Below are 22,418 nucleotides of genomic sequence, written 5' to 3' on the forward strand. Positions count from 1 at the left end.
AATACCTAATAATAAACACAATGGTCCCTTGGTATACACTAGGGCTTCATTCCAGGACCCCTCACTGAGACCAAAATCCATAGATGGTCACTTCCCATTACAATCAATGGTGTCTCTTATGTAGAATGACAAAATCAAATTTTGAAATTTTTTTGGAATATTTTCAAGCTGTGGATAGCTGAATCTGTGGATATAGGGGGATGGCTACTGCTGAAGTAATCTTAAGTTAAAGTGTCAGTTCTAAAGAAATAGCCTTTCTCCTTCCCCTGTTTAGTCCATTTCAAAAACCTAAGCAACATTTTCCTAATTATGGTTTGGAGCAAAATCTTAATATAGATACAAGATGACATAGTGTATGTTATATTTTGGGCTACAACTGCTTCAAGCCCTCAACAGTCATCCTACAATGAATGCACAAGTACATGATGAAAAAAAGAAGTCTTACAAAATGGTACAGAAATATCAAAGAAGCTAGATAACATTACCTGCATAAGATTTACATTAAAACTATATAAATACTACCATGAACTACTAAAGAAAGATCGATTAGCAATGTAATGATTGAGCAGAATTTCTGTAATCCAGTGTAGTTGTTTTCTGTAAGATGAAAACTGATTAACAGTTTTCTACAGTTTCTGTAAATATGAAAAGCAGGTAGCATTAGTTCTTCATGTTCTCCACTTCAGTGGTACAAGATGATAAATATGAAGAAGCATTTTTTACTGCAGGGTTCAGAACTCAATGCTTTAGTCTATACGAGAATAAAAGAAGTACTGTATTCATACATCTATGATTATTTTTCCAATCTTTAAAAATCTGCAAGGGAACACATGATATACAAAATGCAAATCTGCCTAAATCTCTTTCCCAAATTTCTGCAGAGACTGAAAAGGGAGAAATCCCAAGCTAAAAAAAAAAGGCTGGGCAAAGAAGGAAAACTTGAGTATCCCTTATCCAGAATTCCAAAATACTCGAAAACTGTCCTCATGGGTGAGTGATAAGTGTCATTTTCTGCTTGTTTAATGTAAACAAACTTTGTTTTATGTGAGATACCGTAGAGATTATATACCTTATACACATAACCCAAAGATAATTTTATACATTATGTGTGTGTGTGTGTGTGTGTGTGTGTATAAAATTATCTTTGGGTTTCTTTGTATAGGGTATATAGGTAAATGTCGTGTCTGACTCTGGGGTGTGGTGGTCATCTCTATTTCTAAGCCAAAGAGCCGGCGTTGTCCGTAGACACCTCCAAGGTCATGTGGCCGGCATGACTGCATTGAGCACTGTTACCTTCCCACCTAAGCGGTACCTATTAATCTACTCACATCTGCATGTTTTCGCACTGCTAGGTTAGCAGAAGCTGGGGATAACAGCGGGGGCTCATGCCACTCCCCAGATTCGAACCTATAAGATAAATGACTTGGGAGTCATCTCCAAGATATCTCCTTTTGCATGTATATCAAATACAGTAAATCCAAAACAGTTTTGATCCTAGGCATGTTGGCTAAATATTTTCAGTACTCCAACTGTACTGAAAGTATTTTAAACTTACCAAAAAAGAAAAAAAGGAAAATGCAACTAAAGTGACCAGTGACTCCTTATTACATTGCCTGCTTCTTCTCTCCTTGGTTGTTTGTCCTTCTTTCCTACCTTGGATAGTTCTTCAACCAGTGGTGTCAAACTTAAGGCCCTCCAGGTGTTTTGGACTTCATCTCCCAGGATTCCTGGCCATTGGACAAGTTGTCTAGAAGTTGGAGTCCCAAACATCTGGATGACCACAAGTTTGACACCTCAGCTAACCCATAAGGGCTATGTTTATGTCGTTTGTGAGCCTACTGCTTATGAAGTTCTATGGATGATGTCTCATGAGTTTTCTGCTTCCTCCTGGTTGTGTATAGTGCTCCTACCACAGTGATTGTGGACTCAAAGTCCTGCATTAGATATGGTGGAATAGTAGGACTAATACAGGGTCACCTTGTGTACTGTGTGTTTTGCAAAGGAAGGGAATAGTGGGAACATCAGAGCACACTGCACATTTGTTTTTTGGAGCCTTACATGTATGGAAAACTGTGGCAACAGTACCAGCAGACATTGATGGTGTTTCCAAGGATATTGCAGACTTATCAGGCATTTCACCTTTCCGAACATATCTCCCAGTAGTCCCACTATGTCTCACCTCGGAATTTAAGATCTTCCAGGGAGGCCCTGCTCTCGATCCCGCCTCTGGCGCAAACACGCTTGGTGGGGACGAGGGACAGGGCCTTCTTGGCGGTGGCCCCCCGCCTGTGGAACTCACTCTCCTATGAAATCAGGTCAACTACATCCCTTCTTTCCTTTAGGAAAAAGTTGAAAACGTGGCTGTGGGATGAGGCTTTCGAGTATGACAGTGACTATGGTGATAATGCTATGGAAATGGACTATGGACATGTTTCTGATTGTGTTGTTGATCACAGAATATAGTTCTAGATAAGGCTAACACAGTGTTTAATTTTATTTTATTCTAATTTAATGTTATTTATGTAATTACTATATTTATTATGTATGTGGGGCATAGAATTGTTACTGGCTGTAAGCCGCTCTGAGTCCCCCTGTGGGGGTTGAGAAGGGCGGGATACAAATGTTTGAAATAAATAAATATTTTTTTTTATATTTTCTGCTAATGCGCTTTCCCTCTCCCAGGGGAGCATGTATAAAATATATCACCACCCTCTTGTCTCCTCTTTCCCCAATATAGTATAGACTTGCCCTATAAAATTATTATTTTCTCCTATCCAAAGTCACAAAATTAATCCCAGGGTCTGATTGAGGCACATAACTGGGGACCTTATCACACTGGGATATAATCTGCTTATATCAGTATGCATCCCATATTTTTTTTAGGACACCTGATTATTAAGATTCTTACGATTTCAAAACACTGCGCTTTGACTCATCACATTGCTATTTCCCATCGCACACAAAAACAGCACTTTAGCAATGGAAGAATCCGTAGTATTTCAAAAAACATGATTAGAATTCCGTCTGCAAATAGTCTATTTCTGTGATGCTTTGCAGATGGATTCTGATGGAATACTGACAGGATGGGGCAAACGTCATGTGATGGAATCCATTCGAAATCATTCTCAAATAGTCTTAGAAACAAAGTATTTCCTAATGTGATATGGTCCTAGGATTGCATCTACACTGTAGAATTAATGTAGTTTGGCACAAATTTAACTGCTATGGCTCAACGCTATGGAATCTGTAGTTTGGTGAGGCACTAGTACAGAGAAGGCTTAATTGGGGGGGGGGGGGAAACAAACCCTAGAGCTCCCACAAATCCACAGCATTGAGTCAGGACAGCTGAAGTGGTGTCAAAATAAATTAATTCTACAGTGTACATTAATCTTAGGTCTCATTAAAGTTTGGAAGGGAGACTGCCTCAGAAACCATAAATAAAGCACTTTGAAATCAAGCATGAAAGACAGGCAGGAATAAACTATAATAAAAATGAGACAAGGACCAATCCTTTCAATTATACGTGATAATGAATCTATGCAAATAAAAGTTCACATTCCATTAAGCATATCCAAATATATAGCACTGTTGTGTTCCAACAAAAATAAAACATCTCGTAGTACCTTAAAGGTTAACAAGTTTAATGCATAGGTTTTCACTAACCAGGGCTCAATTATTATCATAAATGTTAGGCTTAAATGTTTTGCAAGACTCTCTTCTATGGTTTCCCCAAGATTGACTATTTTCAGGCCAGATCCTCAGGGCAGTATCAAAGTGTAAGGAATCAGAACTAATGCACAAATTAAATGCAGTATCGTTTTACTGGAAATGGGAGGAAAGTTTAACAAAGGGTGAAATTAATTTAGACTGTGTCAAAGCTTCTTTCAGTAAGCTAATATGTGTGTGCGCAATGTGCATATATGTTTCTAAAAGTGTTAAATATATATTATATTATACTATGTTAATGTTCGTTTGTGGGATTAACATAACTCAAAAAACACTGGATGAATCGCTGCCAAATTTGGTCACAAGACATCTACTAACCCAAGGAATGACCAGCACTCAAAAAAACCCCTGATTTTGTCATTTGGAAGTTGTAGTTGCTGGGATCTATAGTTCGCCTACAATCAAAGAGCATTCTGAACTCCACCAATTATGGAATTGAATCAAATGTGGCACACAGGAGTCCCATGACCAACAGAAAACACTAGAAGGGGTTAGTGGGCATTGACCTTGAGTTTTGGGAGTTGTAGTTCGAGCTGTGGGCTCAAACCATGTTAGGTCTGGACCAAATTTGGCACGAATATTCATATGCCCAAATATGAACACAGATAGTATTTGGAGGAAATAGACCTTGACATTTGGGAGTTGTAGTTACTGGGATGTATAGTTCACCTACAATCAAAGAGCATTCTGAACTCCACCAATGACAGAATTGGGCCAAACTTCCCACACAGAACCCCCATGACCAACAGAAAACACATCCAGTCCAACCCCCTTCACCAGGGCAAGTAACCAATAATCAAAGCCCTCCTGACAAAGAGCCATCCAGCCATAGATAGATAGATAGTTATGATTCACACACACACATATATAGTATCATAGATTTGAAAGGGACCCCCCAAAAAGGACAATTATATGTTGCATGTTCCAGAGTAGGCAAACCAGACAATCTCCACATTAACACTGACAAAGAAACAGCAAGAAATACTGTTTACCCACAAGCATAAAAAATTATATATATTAAATATATATTATATATATTAAAAACCATCATTTTCTCATTACTTTATTTTCCGGATCACCAGACATGGCCACAGCAATGGGTGGCAGGGGACACACATATACACACACTTGAGCTGCAATGGTAATCAAAGGAACAGTGCACAAATACTATTAAAGCACATGTAAATTCAGGACTTCTGATGAAGAATTTGAGAAATACCTCTATAATTAAGGGACACTGGCTAGAGTTACCCATCTGTGCACTTCTGCAAATCTCATTTCTCATGTAAACCTAATTAAGATCTTCAGTGAACCAGAGCACACATTAGAATGGGGTGGAAAATTTTGAGCCTTCCAGATGTTTTTAACTAGAACTCCGATAAGCTCTTGCAGCCCAAAATACTGACTTGCAGCCCAAAATACTGAGAAGGTTAAAAGTACTTCAACTTTTCATTAGAAAACATTGCCCAGAATAGATAGATGCAAATGGATTGTAAGTATAGATTGTCAATTCTCTTTCATATTGCAGCTGCAGCCGACACAAGGAAGAGAAGAGACTGACAAATGTTTGTTTAGTTTCCCAGAGGAAGAGCTGCCTCTTTTACAAATCAGGATGTAATGCAAATAATCACACATTACATCCTCCAAGTCACTATTTTGATCTCTGTGTGTGTTTCAACCCGAGGATAAACACAACAAACAAACAAACAAAAAACCAACACAGAGCACATCCTTTTGTTCAACACTTGATGAGACGAAATAATAGCAGAAGCATGTTAAACTTAATGAAAAGGTTGACGGTTCAAAGACCATTTTAGGGTGAGCTCCTGGCCTTTAGCCCAGCTTCTCCCTACTTGGAAGTTCAAAAGAAAATATGAGTAGATAAATAGGTACTGCTTTAAAGCAGGGAGATATTCAAGGCACCATAAGAAAATGCCAGAAAAATGCCATCGATTCAATCAAGAAGGAAGTTACGAACAAAGCTCTTCGGCAGAGAAGATGGAGCGACATCATCCCCCCCCCCCCAGTGGCCAGAACCAAGTACAGCCTCCAGGATGCCAAAGCCTATATATATACCTCTATCTAAGTACAGTTGTCTGTCTTGTCAGTGTATAACAGCATTAAATGTTTGCTGTACATGTGTTCTGTGATCCACCTTGAGTCCCCTTTGGGGTGAGAATGGTGGAATATAAATACTGCAAATAAATAAACTTGTAAAGAAAGTAAAACAAAAGCGTGGTCGCATCTTTCCAATGCAACGATCTGTTCGCAAAAACTTAAGTCGCATTTTTCCAATGTAATGATCTGTTCATATAATAGCAATTCTCTATTTGAAAGTAAAAGCAATTAACTTTAATAAATCCCCGACTACCACTTTCCAATAAGGAACAACTAAAGCAGTCATCCACTCGTTTATAAATGTCAAATGGTTGCATTTATGATGACAAAAAAGATTATATTTCACTTCATAGAAATGTACAGTAAGACTCTGTAACTGAAGAAGCCACATCCATGGTTTCATTTACCTTTGCCTAGAAGGGAAATGGTCACTCTAGATCAGGGGTGTCAAACCCATTTTCACCACGGACCACATCAGCCTCATGCCTGGCTTCAAAGGTGGTTTGTAACTGTAAGACTGTATAAATGTAACTGTCTTACCCTGGCATTAAAAGCCTTTCAGGCTAAATAAAATATGATCAGTTGGATTCGGCCCATGGGCCTTGTGTTCGACATGTGTGTTTGACATGCTTGATCCTTGGAAATTATCGTAAGAATTTAATGGAAGACATACCCAATTAGTAGGCAGGATACATACCAAGAAATCTCTAGGTCACACATGTCAAATACAAGGCCCATGGGCCGAATTTGGCCCGCCACGTCATTATATGTGACCCTCAAAACTTTCAATGTCAGGTAAACATTGTTACATTTATACAGCCTTACAATTACAAATGGCCATTTGAGAGCAACCACAAGGCTGATGTGGCCCTCCATGAAAACTAGTTTGACCCCCCTCCCCCCCCCCCCCCCCCCCGTTCTAGGTCCTCCAATGCTACTATGGTATGCCGGGACCAGAATTGAGGCACTTGGTTGTATCCAGTTTCATGAAATCATGGTCCAGCTGGGAATGCATTCCCAATTACTGTGTTCCTTTATTATTGTCTTTCTGTTGTTTATTCGTTCAGTCACTTCCGACTCTTTGTGACCTCATGGACGAGACCATGCCAGAGCTCCCTGTCAGCCGTCACCACCCCCAGCTCCTTCAGAGTTAGGCCAGTCACTTCAAGGATGCCATCCATTCATCTTGCCCTTGGTCAGCCCCGCTTCCTTTTTCCTTTCATTTTCCTAAGCATCAGGCATGTAGCCGGGGGGGGGGGGGCTTGGGGGGCTTCAGCCCCCCCCCCCCCCAAATTCTCATGGTGGTACGCGAGAAGGCCTTACTGGTACATTATTTAGACTGTTATGTTTATTCATATCATGTTCTGATCCCCATGCTCAATATAGCCCATATGCATGGGGGTATTGGGGTAACGATACAAAAGGTTTGCTAGGGTAAACCCTCTTTCACTGAGACTCAGCCCCCCCCCCCCCCCCCCGAAAAACAAAATCCTGCTAAACATCATTGTCTTCTCTAAGCTTTCCTGCCTTCTCATGATGTGGCCAAAGTACTTCCTCTTTGCCTCTAATATTTTTCCCTCCAATGAGCAATTATTATCTTATTATTGCCCAATAATTGTCTTCGTTTCAGATATTTAACTACTCATTTTCCACTCTTAATTCCAACAGTAAGAAAATAGAGAAAATAATGAAGATATTTTTAGCTCTTTTGGGTGAAAATTATTTTCCATTTTTCGGTCCTACAGCAATTTCTTGTTTTAAGAATTTTAAGAAAACGCCAAATAAATCTATATGACAGCAGATTGTCATTCACTCAGGAAAACTCCAATCTATATTCCTCTCATTCTAGTGCAGCTAGCAAATTACACATTCAAGTAATGTAACATTTGATTAGAAGTCTCTGCATGGCATTATATATTCCTTCAGACCCACTAAGGAATAGCTCTGAAGAATAACCAGAAGGGATTGTGTAGCTAGAAGCATTCAGATCGGGTTCAGCAAGCTAGGAATTACCAGCCTTCCAGATAACGATGGGAACAGTATGTTCCTGGGCAATGAAACTTTCTAGTCAATTTACAGGCAACACTAAAGAAGCTGAACACTCCTCACACCAGTCATATTTCACTTGTTTGTCAAGTGTTCATTTCATTTTATTTTTTCCCATGGCACCCTTGAAAGTTGCAGAGCATAAATTTGTAGTGGCACTCATTTCAGAGGCATTTCTATACAGATCGGCGATCAGCAAACTCTGGTTCAAACTCAGACCCTGTTGCCAAGATCTGTTGATGCAAAACCCGCTGGTCCAGAGCTTAAATTGGTGAATGGGAGAAGGAGATTGGGAGAAGAGCTTAAGCTGGCGAACAGGAGAAGGTTTCAGTTTAGAATCAGGATATATTCATTTCCATCCATTGAAAGTATGAGGGTTTTAATGAAAAGTAATGCCTCCACCTTCATAACTCCTTAACAGATGGCAGTACCGGTATGCGGCAGGTACTGGCTTGTTCAGTAGACTCTCCTCTACTGTTCCATTTTGGCAGGAAGCCTTAGCATTGAACAGTTGTGTTGTTAAAGTGCGAAGTATGGAACCCTGCGCATACAGTTGTCAATGCAACTTAAGCAACATGCGGTCATTGAATTTTTGACAGCAGAAGGTGTCACTCCAAAGGAGATTCATCAGAGAATGCAAACTGTTTATGATTATTTTGTTGATGTGAGTACTGTGCGTCGTTGATTGAGTAAATTTAAAAATGTTGAGGTGGGAACATCTGACTTGCATGACAAACAGAGTTGGACGTCCTTTCACAAGCAAAAGGTTGACAGATTGATTCAGAACGATCATCGTATCACTCTGAGAGAAATTTCAAGCATAATCGGCATTTCACAAGAATGTGTGGGTCACATTATTGCTTTGCTTGGCTATCACAAGATCTGTGCATGATGGGCACCCAGGATGCTGACGCCTGAAACGAATGCGCACAGATTTGAAATTTCAGAGACTGGAGCTCACCACCATAGGACATTCTCCATACAGTCCAGATTTAGGACCATCTGACTTCCATCTGTTCCGGATAACAAAGGAAGATCTGCGAGGGTTATCATGCTTCTGATGAAGATGTTGAGAGAAATGTGAGACGCTGGTTGCGGAAACAGAGTGTTGACTTCTTCCATGACGGCTTCAGAAAACTTGTTCATCATTGGCAGAAATTTATCCAATTGTTTGGTGATTATGTAGAAAAGTGAATAGTGGTAGTTAAAGAGCACATTCTAAGGATTATTTCTGCATTTGATTTATTAAAATGTTCCCATCCAAACCTAAGTAACGGAGGTAGAGGCATTACTTTTCCTTCTACCCTCATAAATAGAATGGCATCCCAGTCAATTTGGGACATGATGCCGATTCGCACACCATTTCTGCTTCAGTTTTGGCTTCTTTTGTGATTTGATGGTTTCACAAATGAAGTCTAATTCTTAATGAAAGGTTAAGTCTGCACTCAGCCTGAACCACTTTAGGACTAAGGATTGAATGCTCAGAGGCGCAAAAAGCTCCACAAACAATTATACAAGACACAAAATCCACAAGAAGGCAATATCTTGAGGTCATTAAAATTCTACAGAACTGCTTAAGTTTTCCAGAATCTTCATCAGATAAAAAACTAAAGATTTTAAAAAAGAGAAATAATGGATGTCCAATTTTCTTTTCTTTTCTTTTCTTTTCTTTCTTTTTTGGTGAGATTTTTAAACAATTATATATGAGATGAACCAGACTTCCACAATGGAAACATGACATTCAATAAACCCTCTTAGGATGAATATCGCCAAGTGAGCCCCCTTATACAAACCTCATTTACAGCCAATTTCAAAACAAGAAAAATCAGCTCCCAACTTAAAATGGGGTGATTTTTAAAAACAAAGTTGTGATTTTTAAAAACAAAGTTGTTATATTTAAAACTTCCTCAGAGTATGAATCCATTTTACAAATGGTGCGAGACTGATATGTAATATACATAAGATAGTGAATTTCAGGAATGCTCAAGCTTCAGGTCAGAAGTCATATGCAGAACTTTAACAGGGCTCTCTCTCTATGTATCGATATAGATATAGATATATACACACACAACACATTGCAACTCCCCATATCAGTTCTTCAAAATGCCTGTCTCCGTAGCTATTTGGCACTGGACAAAAATCTTATAGACTATTATTTTGATGTCACACCCTTCCAGACACAAACATGTACAACTCTTAATTGCTAATTGTAGCTACAGTGATTATTTGAAGTCCAGTTGAACAATTAATCTTACAGTAATTATTTCATCAGATTGATGAATTCCATCTTAAATTACAATTTTATGTAAGTTGTTCAAATTGTCGCCTCTGCGTACCAATGCAGTTCTCGCAATGCTGAAGCACAGAATTGCAAACTTCACTTAACATGTTTCTCTTTTAACTTCATTTATTCTCTAATCCTGTATATACATTTAAGGAGGGGATATTAAAAAACCAAAGAAAACCAAAGTGCTCTTCCAAGTCACCGGCCAATCCCTCTCCAATGCCAGAAATACAGCTTAGAAAATGTTGACCATTTCCGCTACCTTGGCAGCCACCTCTCCACAAAAGTCAACATTGACACTGAAATTCAGCACCGCCTGAGCTCTGTGAGTGCAGCATTTTTCCAAATGAAGCAGAGAGTGTTTGAGGACCGGGACATCTGCAGCTATACCAAGGTGCCTGTTTATAAAGCTATTGTCCTCCCAACCCTGCTATACGCCTGCGAGATGTGGACAGTCTACAGACATCACATGCAACCCCTGGAACCCATCCCGTCTCCAAAAAATCCTGCAAATCTCTTGGGAAGACAAGCGGACAAATGTCTGCGTGCTGGAAAAAGCAAAGACCACCAGCACTGAAGCAATGGTCCTCCGCCATCAACTCTGCTGGACCAGCCACGTTATCTGGATGCCCGACCACCATCTCCCAAAGCAGTTGCTCTATTCTGAACTCAAGAACGGAAAGCGGAATTTTGGTGGGAAGGAAAAGAGATTTAAAGATGGGCTCAAAGCCGACCTTAACAACTCGGACATAGACACTGAGTACTGGAAAGCCCTGGCCCTTGAGAACTCCAGCTGTGACCAGCAGTGCTGTAGAATTTGAAGAGGCACAAATGGAGGGCGAAAGAGAGAAACATGCCAAGAGGAAGGCGCATCAAGCCGACCCCGACCAGGACCGCGTTCCACCTGGAAAACAATGCCCTCACTGCAGGAGAAGATGCAGATCAAGAATAGTCACGTATGGACCCACCACCAGGAAACTACACTTAGAGGACCATCAGCCTCAGACTACGAGGGATCGCCTAAGTAAGTAAGTAATAAAAAACATTTGTTTTAGAATGTTAAGCTGTGTATACATTTTAAGAGAGCATATGCACACACAAACACACGTGTGTGTGTGCATCCTACGATTCCTTATTTCTTGAGATAGATAGATAAATCAAGAAATACAGTGCCATGGGACATGAGGTTATGGCCACCATCTCAAATTGACTGCCTTCCAGAAATGTAAATACAGGACTAAAGCTTTAGCAATGATAGCTAAACAGAAATTCAATTCAAAGAATAGCCTAACTTTCAGAAGAACTTGGAAAAAATACTTTTGGGTGAGTACAACTCATAGCCAGCATGACTCATAGTGAAGAGTGTGCAGAATCTGAAACAGGTACATTTGTACATTTGTGCCATACATTAAAAAAAAAACCAACCAGAATATTCGGCCACTGGCTATGGCTGGTGTTTTCTGGGGGGGGGGGGGGGGACATTTTTTTTCCGATTTTTGCTTCTTAGTAGCAGACATTGGGGACATATTGGGAGGAAGAAAGGTGTTACTTTCATGGCTTGTGTGTAAAATCGCCAGAGACACCCGGCTGACCATTGCTGGAAACAGGATAGTGGACTTGCAGAACGATCCCACAGCATTTTTTAATTTCTAATATTTCCAAGGTAGCTTAATGGAAAGTTCAACAGGAAGACTTTTTTCCTCTAAGAATGAGAGCAGTGGAAGCTTTCTTTTCCTGACACTTTTCAGACTTATTTATTTACAACATTTGTATTCTGCCCATAATAGCACGAAGGCAACTCAGGGCGGCGTATAAGTCGGCAACCATTAGATGCCATATATAAAAATACATACATCAATAAAAAGCAAAAACATCACAATACATTTAAAAACCATAAAAGCAATGAATGATTAAAAAAATATAAAAGCGATGTCTTCTTGTTCAAATCCTCAACCGTTCCATCGCCTTAGCCGTTCCTAGTTCATTTTCTGATTTGCGTTTTTCTGGTCATGCTGTGGTTACAAATGCTTGCTCAAAGAAACAGATTTTCACTCTTGTTCGAAAGGTCATGGTGAAAAGAATTTGACTAAAACTATGCTAAGTTGAAGAAAACCAAGGAAATGAAAGGTTTTTTTTAATGATGGAAAGTGAAAAGAGCACAAACATTATTTATTGCCTCTTGAATAGAGAAAGTGGAGAGTGTATACTGGATGGAAAGTGGGAAACGGCTAGTCTCGGGCACTAACCACATAACTTACCATAAAGGAGTCCCATTTTTCAAACATAGCTACAACCTTCCAATTCTGTGTCTATTCAACCCATGCCTAGTATTTTAAATGCATCAGTGACAAAGCATGATCTCAGAACAAAACTCTATTTTCAAATGTTCCATTTGTAAAGTATTGACTTTACACATCACTTAAAGAAAAGGCATTTAAGAACCAAAACCGCCTTTCTAAGAACACATATTTGGAAGCAAGACACCTTTCTCTAAATTAGTCAGGGACTGATCATGTGGATCTTACTTCTGGCATCAAGCTACATAAACCACAGTCTTAAATTTACTCTATGAGACCACAATGTACTAGGAGCACGTCTACACTGACCACTTAAGTGAGTTTTAAACCAGCACTGAAAAAAGCAATTTCCTTGTGCAGATGATTACATTGGTAAGCCTAATGAGTCAGTTTTAAACTATGGTTTTTGAATTTACATTCTGTGAGTACTGTGTTTTAGTCTTTGTACTATGTATTTTAATGGTATTGTGTTTTAACTGTGTTGTACCCTGCCTTGAGCCACATCTATTGTTGTTGTTCTTGTTATTACTGTTATTACTCAGAAAATCCTGGATTAAATTTGAGGCCGGATTGTGATTGGAAAAAGCCGAGATCTCTTTTTTTCGTGTCAGTAGCAACTTGAGAAACTGCAAGTTACTTCTGGTGTGAGAGAATTGGCCATCTGCAAGGACACTGCCTAGAGGACACCCAGATGTTTTACCATCTCTCATGTCCCCGCATGAGAAGCTAGAGTTGACAGATGGGGGCTCACTCCCCGGATTCAAATCGCCAACCTTTCTGTCAGTAGTCCTGCCGGCACAAGCACTGATACATATGAAAGACTTTCTTTTGTGCTCATTCTCGGGCGTTCATTGTCTTGCCACTAGTTTGAAGCTAGCTTCAAACTGCGTTAAATTGTCACTGCGTTAAATTGTGCAGATAGGACCAATGTGTGGGTCATTTGAGGTAGCATTAATAAAACTACAACAAAACTGATGTATCATAATACTTTAAATGTTTAAATATGATACATGTTTCCTTAAAACCAAAATAAACTTTACCAGATGTCTACTTAACCAAAGCTTGGACCAGACCAACCTTACTTAGTTTAAGCCATGATGCCAAATCAGCTGCCCTAATACTGTTCCCACTAGCTGCAGGAAAGCTGCTGGCCAAGTTGGCAGTTCAAAGCCACGAGTCAGGATGAGCTCCCGACTGTTAGCTCTAGCTTCTGCCAACCTAGCAGTTCTAACGCATACAATGCAATTAGATTAATAGGTACTGCCTTGGCGGGAAGGTAAAGGGGTGCCATGCTGATATGCAGACATGCCGGCAACACAATCAGAGATGTCTATGGACAACAGGATCCCCGGCATGGAAAAATTGGAGCATCTCCCCATGGCAAGAGTTGAGCATTGCCTCCAAACACCGGAGATGGAAAAAGGGGAAGGCCTTTACATTTGTCTGTGTCGTATGTCATTGTGGGTAAAAGGCACTGAATGTTTGCCCCATATGTGTAATGTAATCTTCTCTGAATAAATAAATAAATAAATAAAATGTAAATGAGTCCGTCCGGGGAGATAAAGTGGAAAATAAATAAAGGGTATTATTATTATTATTGTTGTTGTTGTTATTATTATTTACATCACGTCAACAAAAACTATTTGGGGAGAAGGACTTGATCCCCTCTATCTGTGCAAGAGAAACCCTTTAAAAGACTCTTAATTTCTAGATGCCGAAAATACATCCTTGCCCAACAGTGGGACTAGTTTCTAAATTTTTGTCCGGATTTGGACAGTGCAATGGAAAACATGCTATAAATAGGACTAATACTTTGGAGAAACTGACATAACTCCCAACATCAAGCAAGAGCGATTTTTGCACCTGCTATTCGCTACCAAAACAGAAACTGAGGTGTGGACACAAGAGAAAGAAGAAAAACTAACTTTATAATCCATTTCTTACAACAACAACAACAACAACAACAACAACAACAACTATTATGGTCCACAGAACCATCAGTTTGTAATTATCATCCAGTTCTCACATAGGCATCTTATTGTATTTTGCACTGTCCTGTGTTGTTCTTATGCTCATTTATTTTATTGCTTTATTTTATTGTATTGTTATTTTTGTTGTGTTGTATGCATTCTATTGTAATTTTATTATTGGGCTTGGCCTCATGTAAGCCGCCCCGAGTCCCATTTGGGGAGATGGTGGCGAGGTATAAATAAATATGATGATGATGATTATTATTATTATTTGAAGCTATCATTTTGCTAATTTAACCTATCTTCCTGTTTTCCTCCCCCTTTCAAATACAATTTTACAGAAGGAATATTAGAAACGGGTAAACTGCCTGTCCCTGTCTAACTACAGTGTTTTCTTATCCAGTCTTCTTTGCAGTAAAAAACAGACACCGGTTGAATCAAAAGCAAACAAGAAACAAGGCATAAACATGAATGCAAATGTCGGTTTTGTGTTGCATCTCTGTTTGGACTGTCAAAATCAAAACACTGCTCCAAACGCTCAAAGTCTGACCCATTCTTAGCAAAGATAGATTTAGTCCTAAAATGGGTCGCCCAGTACTTCTGTGAGGCTCATTTGGGACACCAAACTATGTTTGATACGCAAAGGAACCACTGGAGATCTAATTTGAGAGGTCAAACTTTTGTCCCTCTCTTCAAGTTATTTTGAACTTGTTTTCCAATACAGTTAGATAAAAAAAATCCACAAGGATCAAGTGGATGGTTAAGAAGTTAAGAGGCATGCATGTGATCCATCAGGGATTCAAGAGCCTACTGGCATTTATCATTCGAAAGACATTATATAATGGATTTTTTTCTCTTTTAAGGGATTTTTTGGTGTCTGTGAAGAGAAATATAATTCCATATTATTATTATTCCATTATTATTATTATTCCACATTATATATTTCTCTATATCCCGGGATTTAGCAGCATTGAAAGGGCCTATAATTCCATATTATTATTGTATTCCATATTATATATTTCCCTATATCCCAGGATTTAGCAGCATTGAAAGGGCCTACAATTCCATATTATTGTTGTATTCCATATTATTATTATTATTATTATTATTATTATTATTCCATAATATATATATCCCTATATCCCAGGATCTAGCAGCATTGAAAGGGCCTATAATTCCATATTATTATTGTATTCCATATTATTATTATTATTATTATTATTATTCCATCTATATATATATATATAAATGCTCTGTGCATAATGAGTACCTAAAAAACAAAAGAACCAATGAACGAAATCACATCAAATTTGGCAACAAAACGTCTCACAACACAAGGAGTGACCATCACTCAAAAAATTATGATTTTGTCATTTGGGAGTTGTAGCTGCTGGGATTTATAGTTCACCTACAATCAAAGAGCATTCTGAACTCCATCAACGATGGAATTGAACCAAACTTGGCATATAGAACTCCCATGACCAACAGAAAATACTAGAAGGGTTTGGTGGGCAATGACCTTGAGTTTGGGAGTTGTAGTTCACCTACATCCAGAGACTACCATGGACTCAAACAATGATGGATCTGGACCAAACTTGGCACGAATATTCCATATGCCCAAATATGAACACAGATGGAGTTTTGGGAAATAGACCTTGACATTAGGGAGTTGTAGTTACTGGGATTTATAGTTCACCTACAATCAAAGAGCGTTCTGAACCCCACCAATGACAGAATTGGGCCAAACTTCCCACACAGAAACCCCATGACTAACAGAAAAAACTCAAGGCCATCCAGTCCAACTCCCTTCACCAGGGCAAGAAAACGTAATCAAAGCCCTCCTGACAAAGAGCCATCTAGCCACAGATATAGATAGATATGATTCACACACAGAGAGATATAGTATCATAGATTTGAAAGGGACCCTTAAAGAAGGACAATTCTATGTTGCATGTTCCAGAGTAGGCAAACCAGACACTCTCCACATCAACACTGACAAAGAAACAACATGAAATACTATTTACCCACAAGCATAAAGAAATTACATATATTTGAAACCAACTCTTTCTCATTACTTTATTTTCCAGATCACCAGACTGGGCCACAGCAACACGTGGCAGGGGACAGCTAGTATTATATATTTCCCTATATCCCAGGATCTAGCAGCATTGAAAGGGCCTATAATTCCATATTATTGTTGCATTCCATATACTATTATTATTATTATTATTATTATTATTCCATATTATATATTTCCCTATATCCCAGGATCTAGCAGTATTGAAAGGGCCTATCCTATAATTCCATATTATTATTGTATTCCATATTATTATTATTATTATTATTATTATTCCATATCATATATTTCCCTATATCCCTGGATTTAGCAGCATTGAAAGGGCTTATAATTCCATATTATTATTGTATTCCAATTATTATTATTATTATTATTATTATTCTATATTACATATTTTCCTATATCCCAGGATCTAGCAGCATTGAAAGGGCCTATAATTCCATATTAATATTGTATTCCAAATATTATTATTATTCCATATTATATATTTTCCCTTCAACAACACATTAAATTGAATAAACTACTGTCTACAAGAAAAAAAAACCTATGAAATGCCATAAATTGACAGGAGACTTAAAGGTATACACACACGGAAAAAGTGGTTAGAGTTGAAAGATGATGGGAAAGAGTCCTGGGGTGCATCTATACTGTAGCATTAATGCAGATTGGACACCACTTTGGCTGTCACGGCTCGCTGGAATTGTGGGATTGGTAGTTTGGTGAAGCACCAATACTCTTTGTAAGAGAAAGCTAAACTGCAAGTGCCATGATTTCAATGCATTGAGCCAAAGCAACTACACTGAATTGACTATACAGTGTAGATGCAGCCCTAAAGGTGGGAAAAGTTACTTTTGGGGATTATGGGAGGTGTAGTCCTAACAAAAAAAATCAATAAAAGAAAATATATAAATATAAATATGGAAAGATTATGAGATTATAGTGCTGGGAGGCACTCTGCAAGCACTACTACCCTTATTGCCACTCAGGAAAGTAAAAACAAAACAAGGAAGGAGGGAGGGAGGGAGGGAGGGAGAAAAAAGAAGGGAGGGTTTTCTCTCTCTCTCTCTCTCTCTCTCTCTTTCTCTCGCCCTCTCTGCCCATCCTTCCTTGCCAAGAGGCAGGGCGAAAGAGGCTCGTCCGAAGCAGGCTTAGCAGCGCCTTCCTTCCGCTTTCCCGGCTCAAAGGGAATCCCCGCTCTGACGTGCAAGGCGACAATCCCCAGGAAAAGAGAGAGAGAGAGAGAAAGCTTGGGAAAGCAACCGCGAATCGGACGGGCGCTAGGACCAAGGGGGAGACCGCATCCAAAGCCCACCCAGACATAGACAAGCAGACAGACCTCCCTCTCCTTTTCTATTCTGAGGAAGTGCAGCCGGACCCCCGTATCCGCGGGTCCCTGCACCCAAGGACTCAGCTATCCGCGGTGTGGGGAAAAACTGATTCCCATCACAAGCTTTGATTGTAAACATTGCACCATAGTATACCCCAGGGCATCAGTATCCGCGGGTTTCAGTATCCGCACTGAATTAATGGATGCAGTTTGATCTACTGTGGAAGGCTTATATGGCAGGAATCACTGGGGTGTTGTCAGTTTTCCAGGCTGTATGGTCACGTTCCAGAAGCATTCTCTCCTGACGTTTCGCCTGCATCTATGGCAGGCATCCTCAGAAGTTGTGAGTTCTGTTGGAAACTAGGAAAATGTGGTTTATGTATCTGTGGAAGGTCCAAGGTGGGAGAAAGAACTCTTGTCTGTTGGAGGTAGGTGTGAATGTTTCCACTGGCCATCCTGATTAGCATTTAATGACCTAAAAAAGTAAAGGTTGTCCCCTGACATTAAGTCCAGTCATGTCTGACTCTGAGGTGTGGTGCTCATCTCCATTTCTAAGCCGAAGAGCCCGCATTGTCCGTAGACACCTCCAAGGTCATGTGGCCAGCATGGTTGCATGGAGCGCCGTTCCCACCTGAGCAGTACCTATTGATCTACTCACATTTGCATGTTTTCAAACTGCTAGGTTGGCAGAAGCTAGGGCTGACAGCAGAAGCTCACGCCGCTCCCCGGAATCGAACCTGCGACCCTTTGATCAACAAGCTCAGCAGCTCAGTGCTTTAACCCACTGCACCACCGGAGGCTCCATTTAATGGCCTAGTGGTTTCAAAGTCTGGCTTCTTATGCAGTTTGGATCTCAAAGCTGTCGCATCTTGAGATGTTGGGAGTTAGACAACAAGCAAAACTATACAACTCCTAGCATTCCATATCATGGAGCCTTGGCTAAATTGCATCCATTCTACAGTGTAGATGCACCCCAAAAAAGAGAATTGTAATAATAATTTGAGTTTCAACATTGCATCATCGTATACCACAGGACTTCGGTATCTGCGGGTTTCACTATCCGCAGTTGGGGCACTGAATTAATGAATGCAGTTCGGATCTCAGAGCTGTCACATTTTAGGATGTTGTAGATAGGCAACATACAAAACTACAACTCCCAACATTCCATAGTATGGAGCCTTGGTTGTTGAACTGCATTCATTCTACAGTGTAGATGCACCCCAAACAGAGAAGTATAATAATACATTTGATTATAAACATTGCACCATAGTATACCAAAGGACTTCGGTATCCACGGGCTTCCGGTATCCGCGGTTGGGGGGCATTGGTTTAATGAATGCAGTTTGCATCTCAGAGCTATCACATCTTAGGATGTTGGAGTTAGGCAACAAGCAAAACTATAACTGAGTAGTTGTGGGTTTTCAAGGCTGTATGGCCATGTTCCAGAAGCATTCTCCCCTGATGTTTCGCCTGCATCTATGGCAGGCATCCTCAGAGGTTGTGAGGATGCTTGTCATTGATGCAGGCAAAACGTCAGGAGAGAATGCTTCTAGAACATGGCCATACAGCCTGGAAAACCCACAACAACCTAGTGATTCCAGCCACGAAAGCCTTCGACAACACATACAACTATAACTCCCAGCATTCCACAGCATGGAGCCTTGGCTGTTGAACTGCATTCATTCTACAGTGTAGATGCACCCCAAAAGAGAAGAAGAATAATACTTTGATTATAAATATTGCACTATTGCATACCACAGATCTTCGGTATCTGCGGGTTTCGGTATCTGCGGTGAGGGGGGCATTGGATTAATGAATGCTGTTTGGATCTCAGAGCTGTCGCATTTTAGGATGTTGTGGTTAGGCAACATGCAAAATTACAACTCCCAGAATTCCATAGCATGGAGCCTTGGCTGTTGAACTGCATTCATTCTACAGTGAAGATGCACCCCAAAACAGAGAAGTATAATAATACATTTGATTATAAACATTGCACCATAGTATACTACAGGACTTCGGTATCCGTGGGTTTCGGTATCTGCAGTTGGGGGGGGGGGCATTGGATTAATAAATTTGGATCTCAGATCTGCCACATTTTAGGATGTTGTGGTTAGGCAACATGCAAAACTACAACTCCCAGCATTCCATAGCATGGAGCCTTGGCATTAATTCCACAGTGTAGATGCACCCCAAAAAAGAGAAGTATAACAATACATTTGATTATCAACATTGCACCACAGGACTTCAGTATCCACGGTTTTGGTATCCACGGTTGGGGGGCGGGCATTGGATTAATGAATGCAGTTTGAATCTCAGAGCTGTCGCATTTTAGGTTGTTGTGGTTAGGCAACATGCAAAACTACAACTCCTAGCATTCCATAGCATGAAGCCTTGGCTGTTAAACTGCATCTAGTCCGCATTCCCAAAAAGAGAATAATAATAATAATATTACATCGTTGAACAAGGACTCCACGTTGGCTGTCACTAGCAAGACCCCATAATAATAATAGTAATAATAACTTGGGAAGTGTCCAACGTGTGATCCAATTCAACAGCCAGCAGAGTGTCTGCTGTGAAGTCATCTTGTTATGTTTCAAATAATAATAATATGTACTCACATCATCAAACAAGGACCCCATGTTGGCTGTCCCCAGCAAGACCCAATAATAATAATAATAATAATAATGTGATCCGATACAACAGCCAGCAGAGTGTCTGCTGTAGACTCATCCTGTTGTGTTTGTAATAATAATAATAATAATAATAATAATAATTACTCACATCATCAAACAAGGACCCCAAGTTGGCTGTCACCAGCAAGACCCCATAATAATAATAATAATAATAATAATATTGTGACCCAATGCAACAGCCAGCAGAGCGTCTGCTGTGGACTCATCTTGTTGTGTTACAAATAATAATAATAATAATAATAATAATAACTCACATCATCAAACAAGGACCCTATGTTGGCTGTCACCAGCAAGACCCAATAATAATAATAATAATAATAATAATAATAATGTGATCCAATCCAACAGCCAGCAGAGTGTCTGCTGTGGACTCATCTTGTTATGTTTCAAATAATAATAATAATAATAAGTACTCACATCATCAAACAAAGACCCCAAGTTGGCTGTCACCAGCAAGACCCCATAATAATACTAATATTAATAATATTAATAATATGATCCAATACAGCAGCCAGCAGAGTGTCTGCTGTGGACTCATCCTGTTGTGTTTCTAATAATAATAATAATAGTAGTAGTAGTAGTAGTAGTAAGTACTCACATCATCAAACAAGGACCCCACGTTGGCTGTCACCAGCAAGACCCCAGTGTGGGTGGTTGCCCCTTTCACAGCCATGGCTTTGAACTCCCCCAAATAGTTGCCTCTCTCTCAATGAGGAGAGATTACTTAAAGAGACAGTAGCCCAGGAAGAGGGATGAGGAGGATGGAAGTCCCAAAGGCAGAGCTGCAGGCAAGTCCAAAGGAAGTTCAGAGTGGGGAAGAAGGGGGCACAACTCCAAAGTGGAGTGAGACTGGGAGGAGGGCTCTGCTGGGATGGGAGCAAGGGGAGGGGGGTCCTCCTCTTCCTCCTGGATCCCTCCACTGGAGTCTCCCAGCCTTGCAAAGAGGACCAGTGCTCTCCAATCAAGAGGCTCCCCTTTGGGGGGCTCTCTCAGCGCCGTCTCCTCCCCATGGCTTGAGCCGGATCAGCACCCGGCTGCTTCTGCTGGCTTCGGATCTTCTCCGTTTGTCCCCTTTGGTGGGTTCCTGGCTGGGAAGTCCCTGCTGCTGTGCCTCCCTTGGCTAGAAGCAGGCTGCTTGTGCATGGAGGGAGAGGGAAGGCAAAGGAAGGAGGTGGCGAGAGAGAGAGAGAGAGAGAAGGGGCTCCTATAGGCAAAAGCAGGCAATGGGAGATCGAGGCAAGCGGAGCCAAGGCCCCTCCCCTCTCCCTTTTCCCTCTCTCTCTCTCTCTCTTGCCTGCAATAACAGCCCGAGAGGCGGCGGCAGCGGCGACGAGGAGAACCGCGGCACTGGCCTGACGTCACGGGCCCGACACGGCTCGTCTTAAAGGGGACATGCAAAGTGGGGCCCACTTCAAGGGAGGAAAAAAAAGAAAGTAAAAGAAACGTGCTTTGAATTAAGATAGGGCCGTTCCAGTCTATTTCCCTATATCCCAGCATCTGATCCCTGACATTAAGTCCAGTCGTGTCCGACTCTGGGAGGTTGGTGCTCATCTCCATTTCTAAGCCGAAGAGTCGGCGTTCTCCATAGACACCTCCATGACTGCATGGAGTGCAGTTACCTTCCCGCCGTAGTGGTACCTATTGATCTACTCACATTTGCATGTTTTCGAATTGCTAGGTTGGCAGAAGCTGGAGCTAACAGTGGGAACTCACCCCACTCTGCAGATTCGAACTGGCGACCTTTCGGTCAGCAAGTTCAGCAGCTCAGCGGCTTAACCCACCAACAGGGGTAAGGTAAAGATTGTCCCCTGATATTAAGTCCAGTCATGTCAGACTCTGGGGTGTGGTGCTCATCTCCATTTCTAAGCCGAAGAGCCGGC

The 22,418-nt window shown here is 40.5% G+C and overlaps 1 protein-coding gene across 3 annotated transcripts in view; it reads right to left on the minus strand.

Annotated features, from left to right (window-relative positions):
* INPP5A (inositol polyphosphate-5-phosphatase A) overlaps nucleotides 1-21,890 on the minus strand; it is a 343,269-nt gene extending 321,379 nt beyond the window's left edge. For 2 of the 3 annotated variants that reach the window (XM_067465755.1, XM_067465756.1), the window contains exon 1: nucleotides 21,137-21,890. In XM_067465755.1, the coding sequence (XP_067321856.1) occupies nucleotides 21,137-21,211 (75 nt within the window). In that variant the 5' untranslated portion in view covers nucleotides 21,212-21,890. Of the gene's footprint in view, nucleotides 1-20,463; nucleotides 20,502-21,136 lie in introns of those variants that run through there. The other variant, XM_067465757.1, reaches the window with a different exon arrangement.
* Between the last annotated feature and the right edge of the window lie 528 nt (nucleotides 21,891-22,418).

This window comes from Anolis sagrei, chromosome 3, assembly GCF_037176765.1.
Source record: "Anolis sagrei isolate rAnoSag1 chromosome 3, rAnoSag1.mat, whole genome shotgun sequence".
Lineage (NCBI taxonomy): Eukaryota > Metazoa > Chordata > Lepidosauria > Squamata > Dactyloidae > Anolis > Anolis sagrei.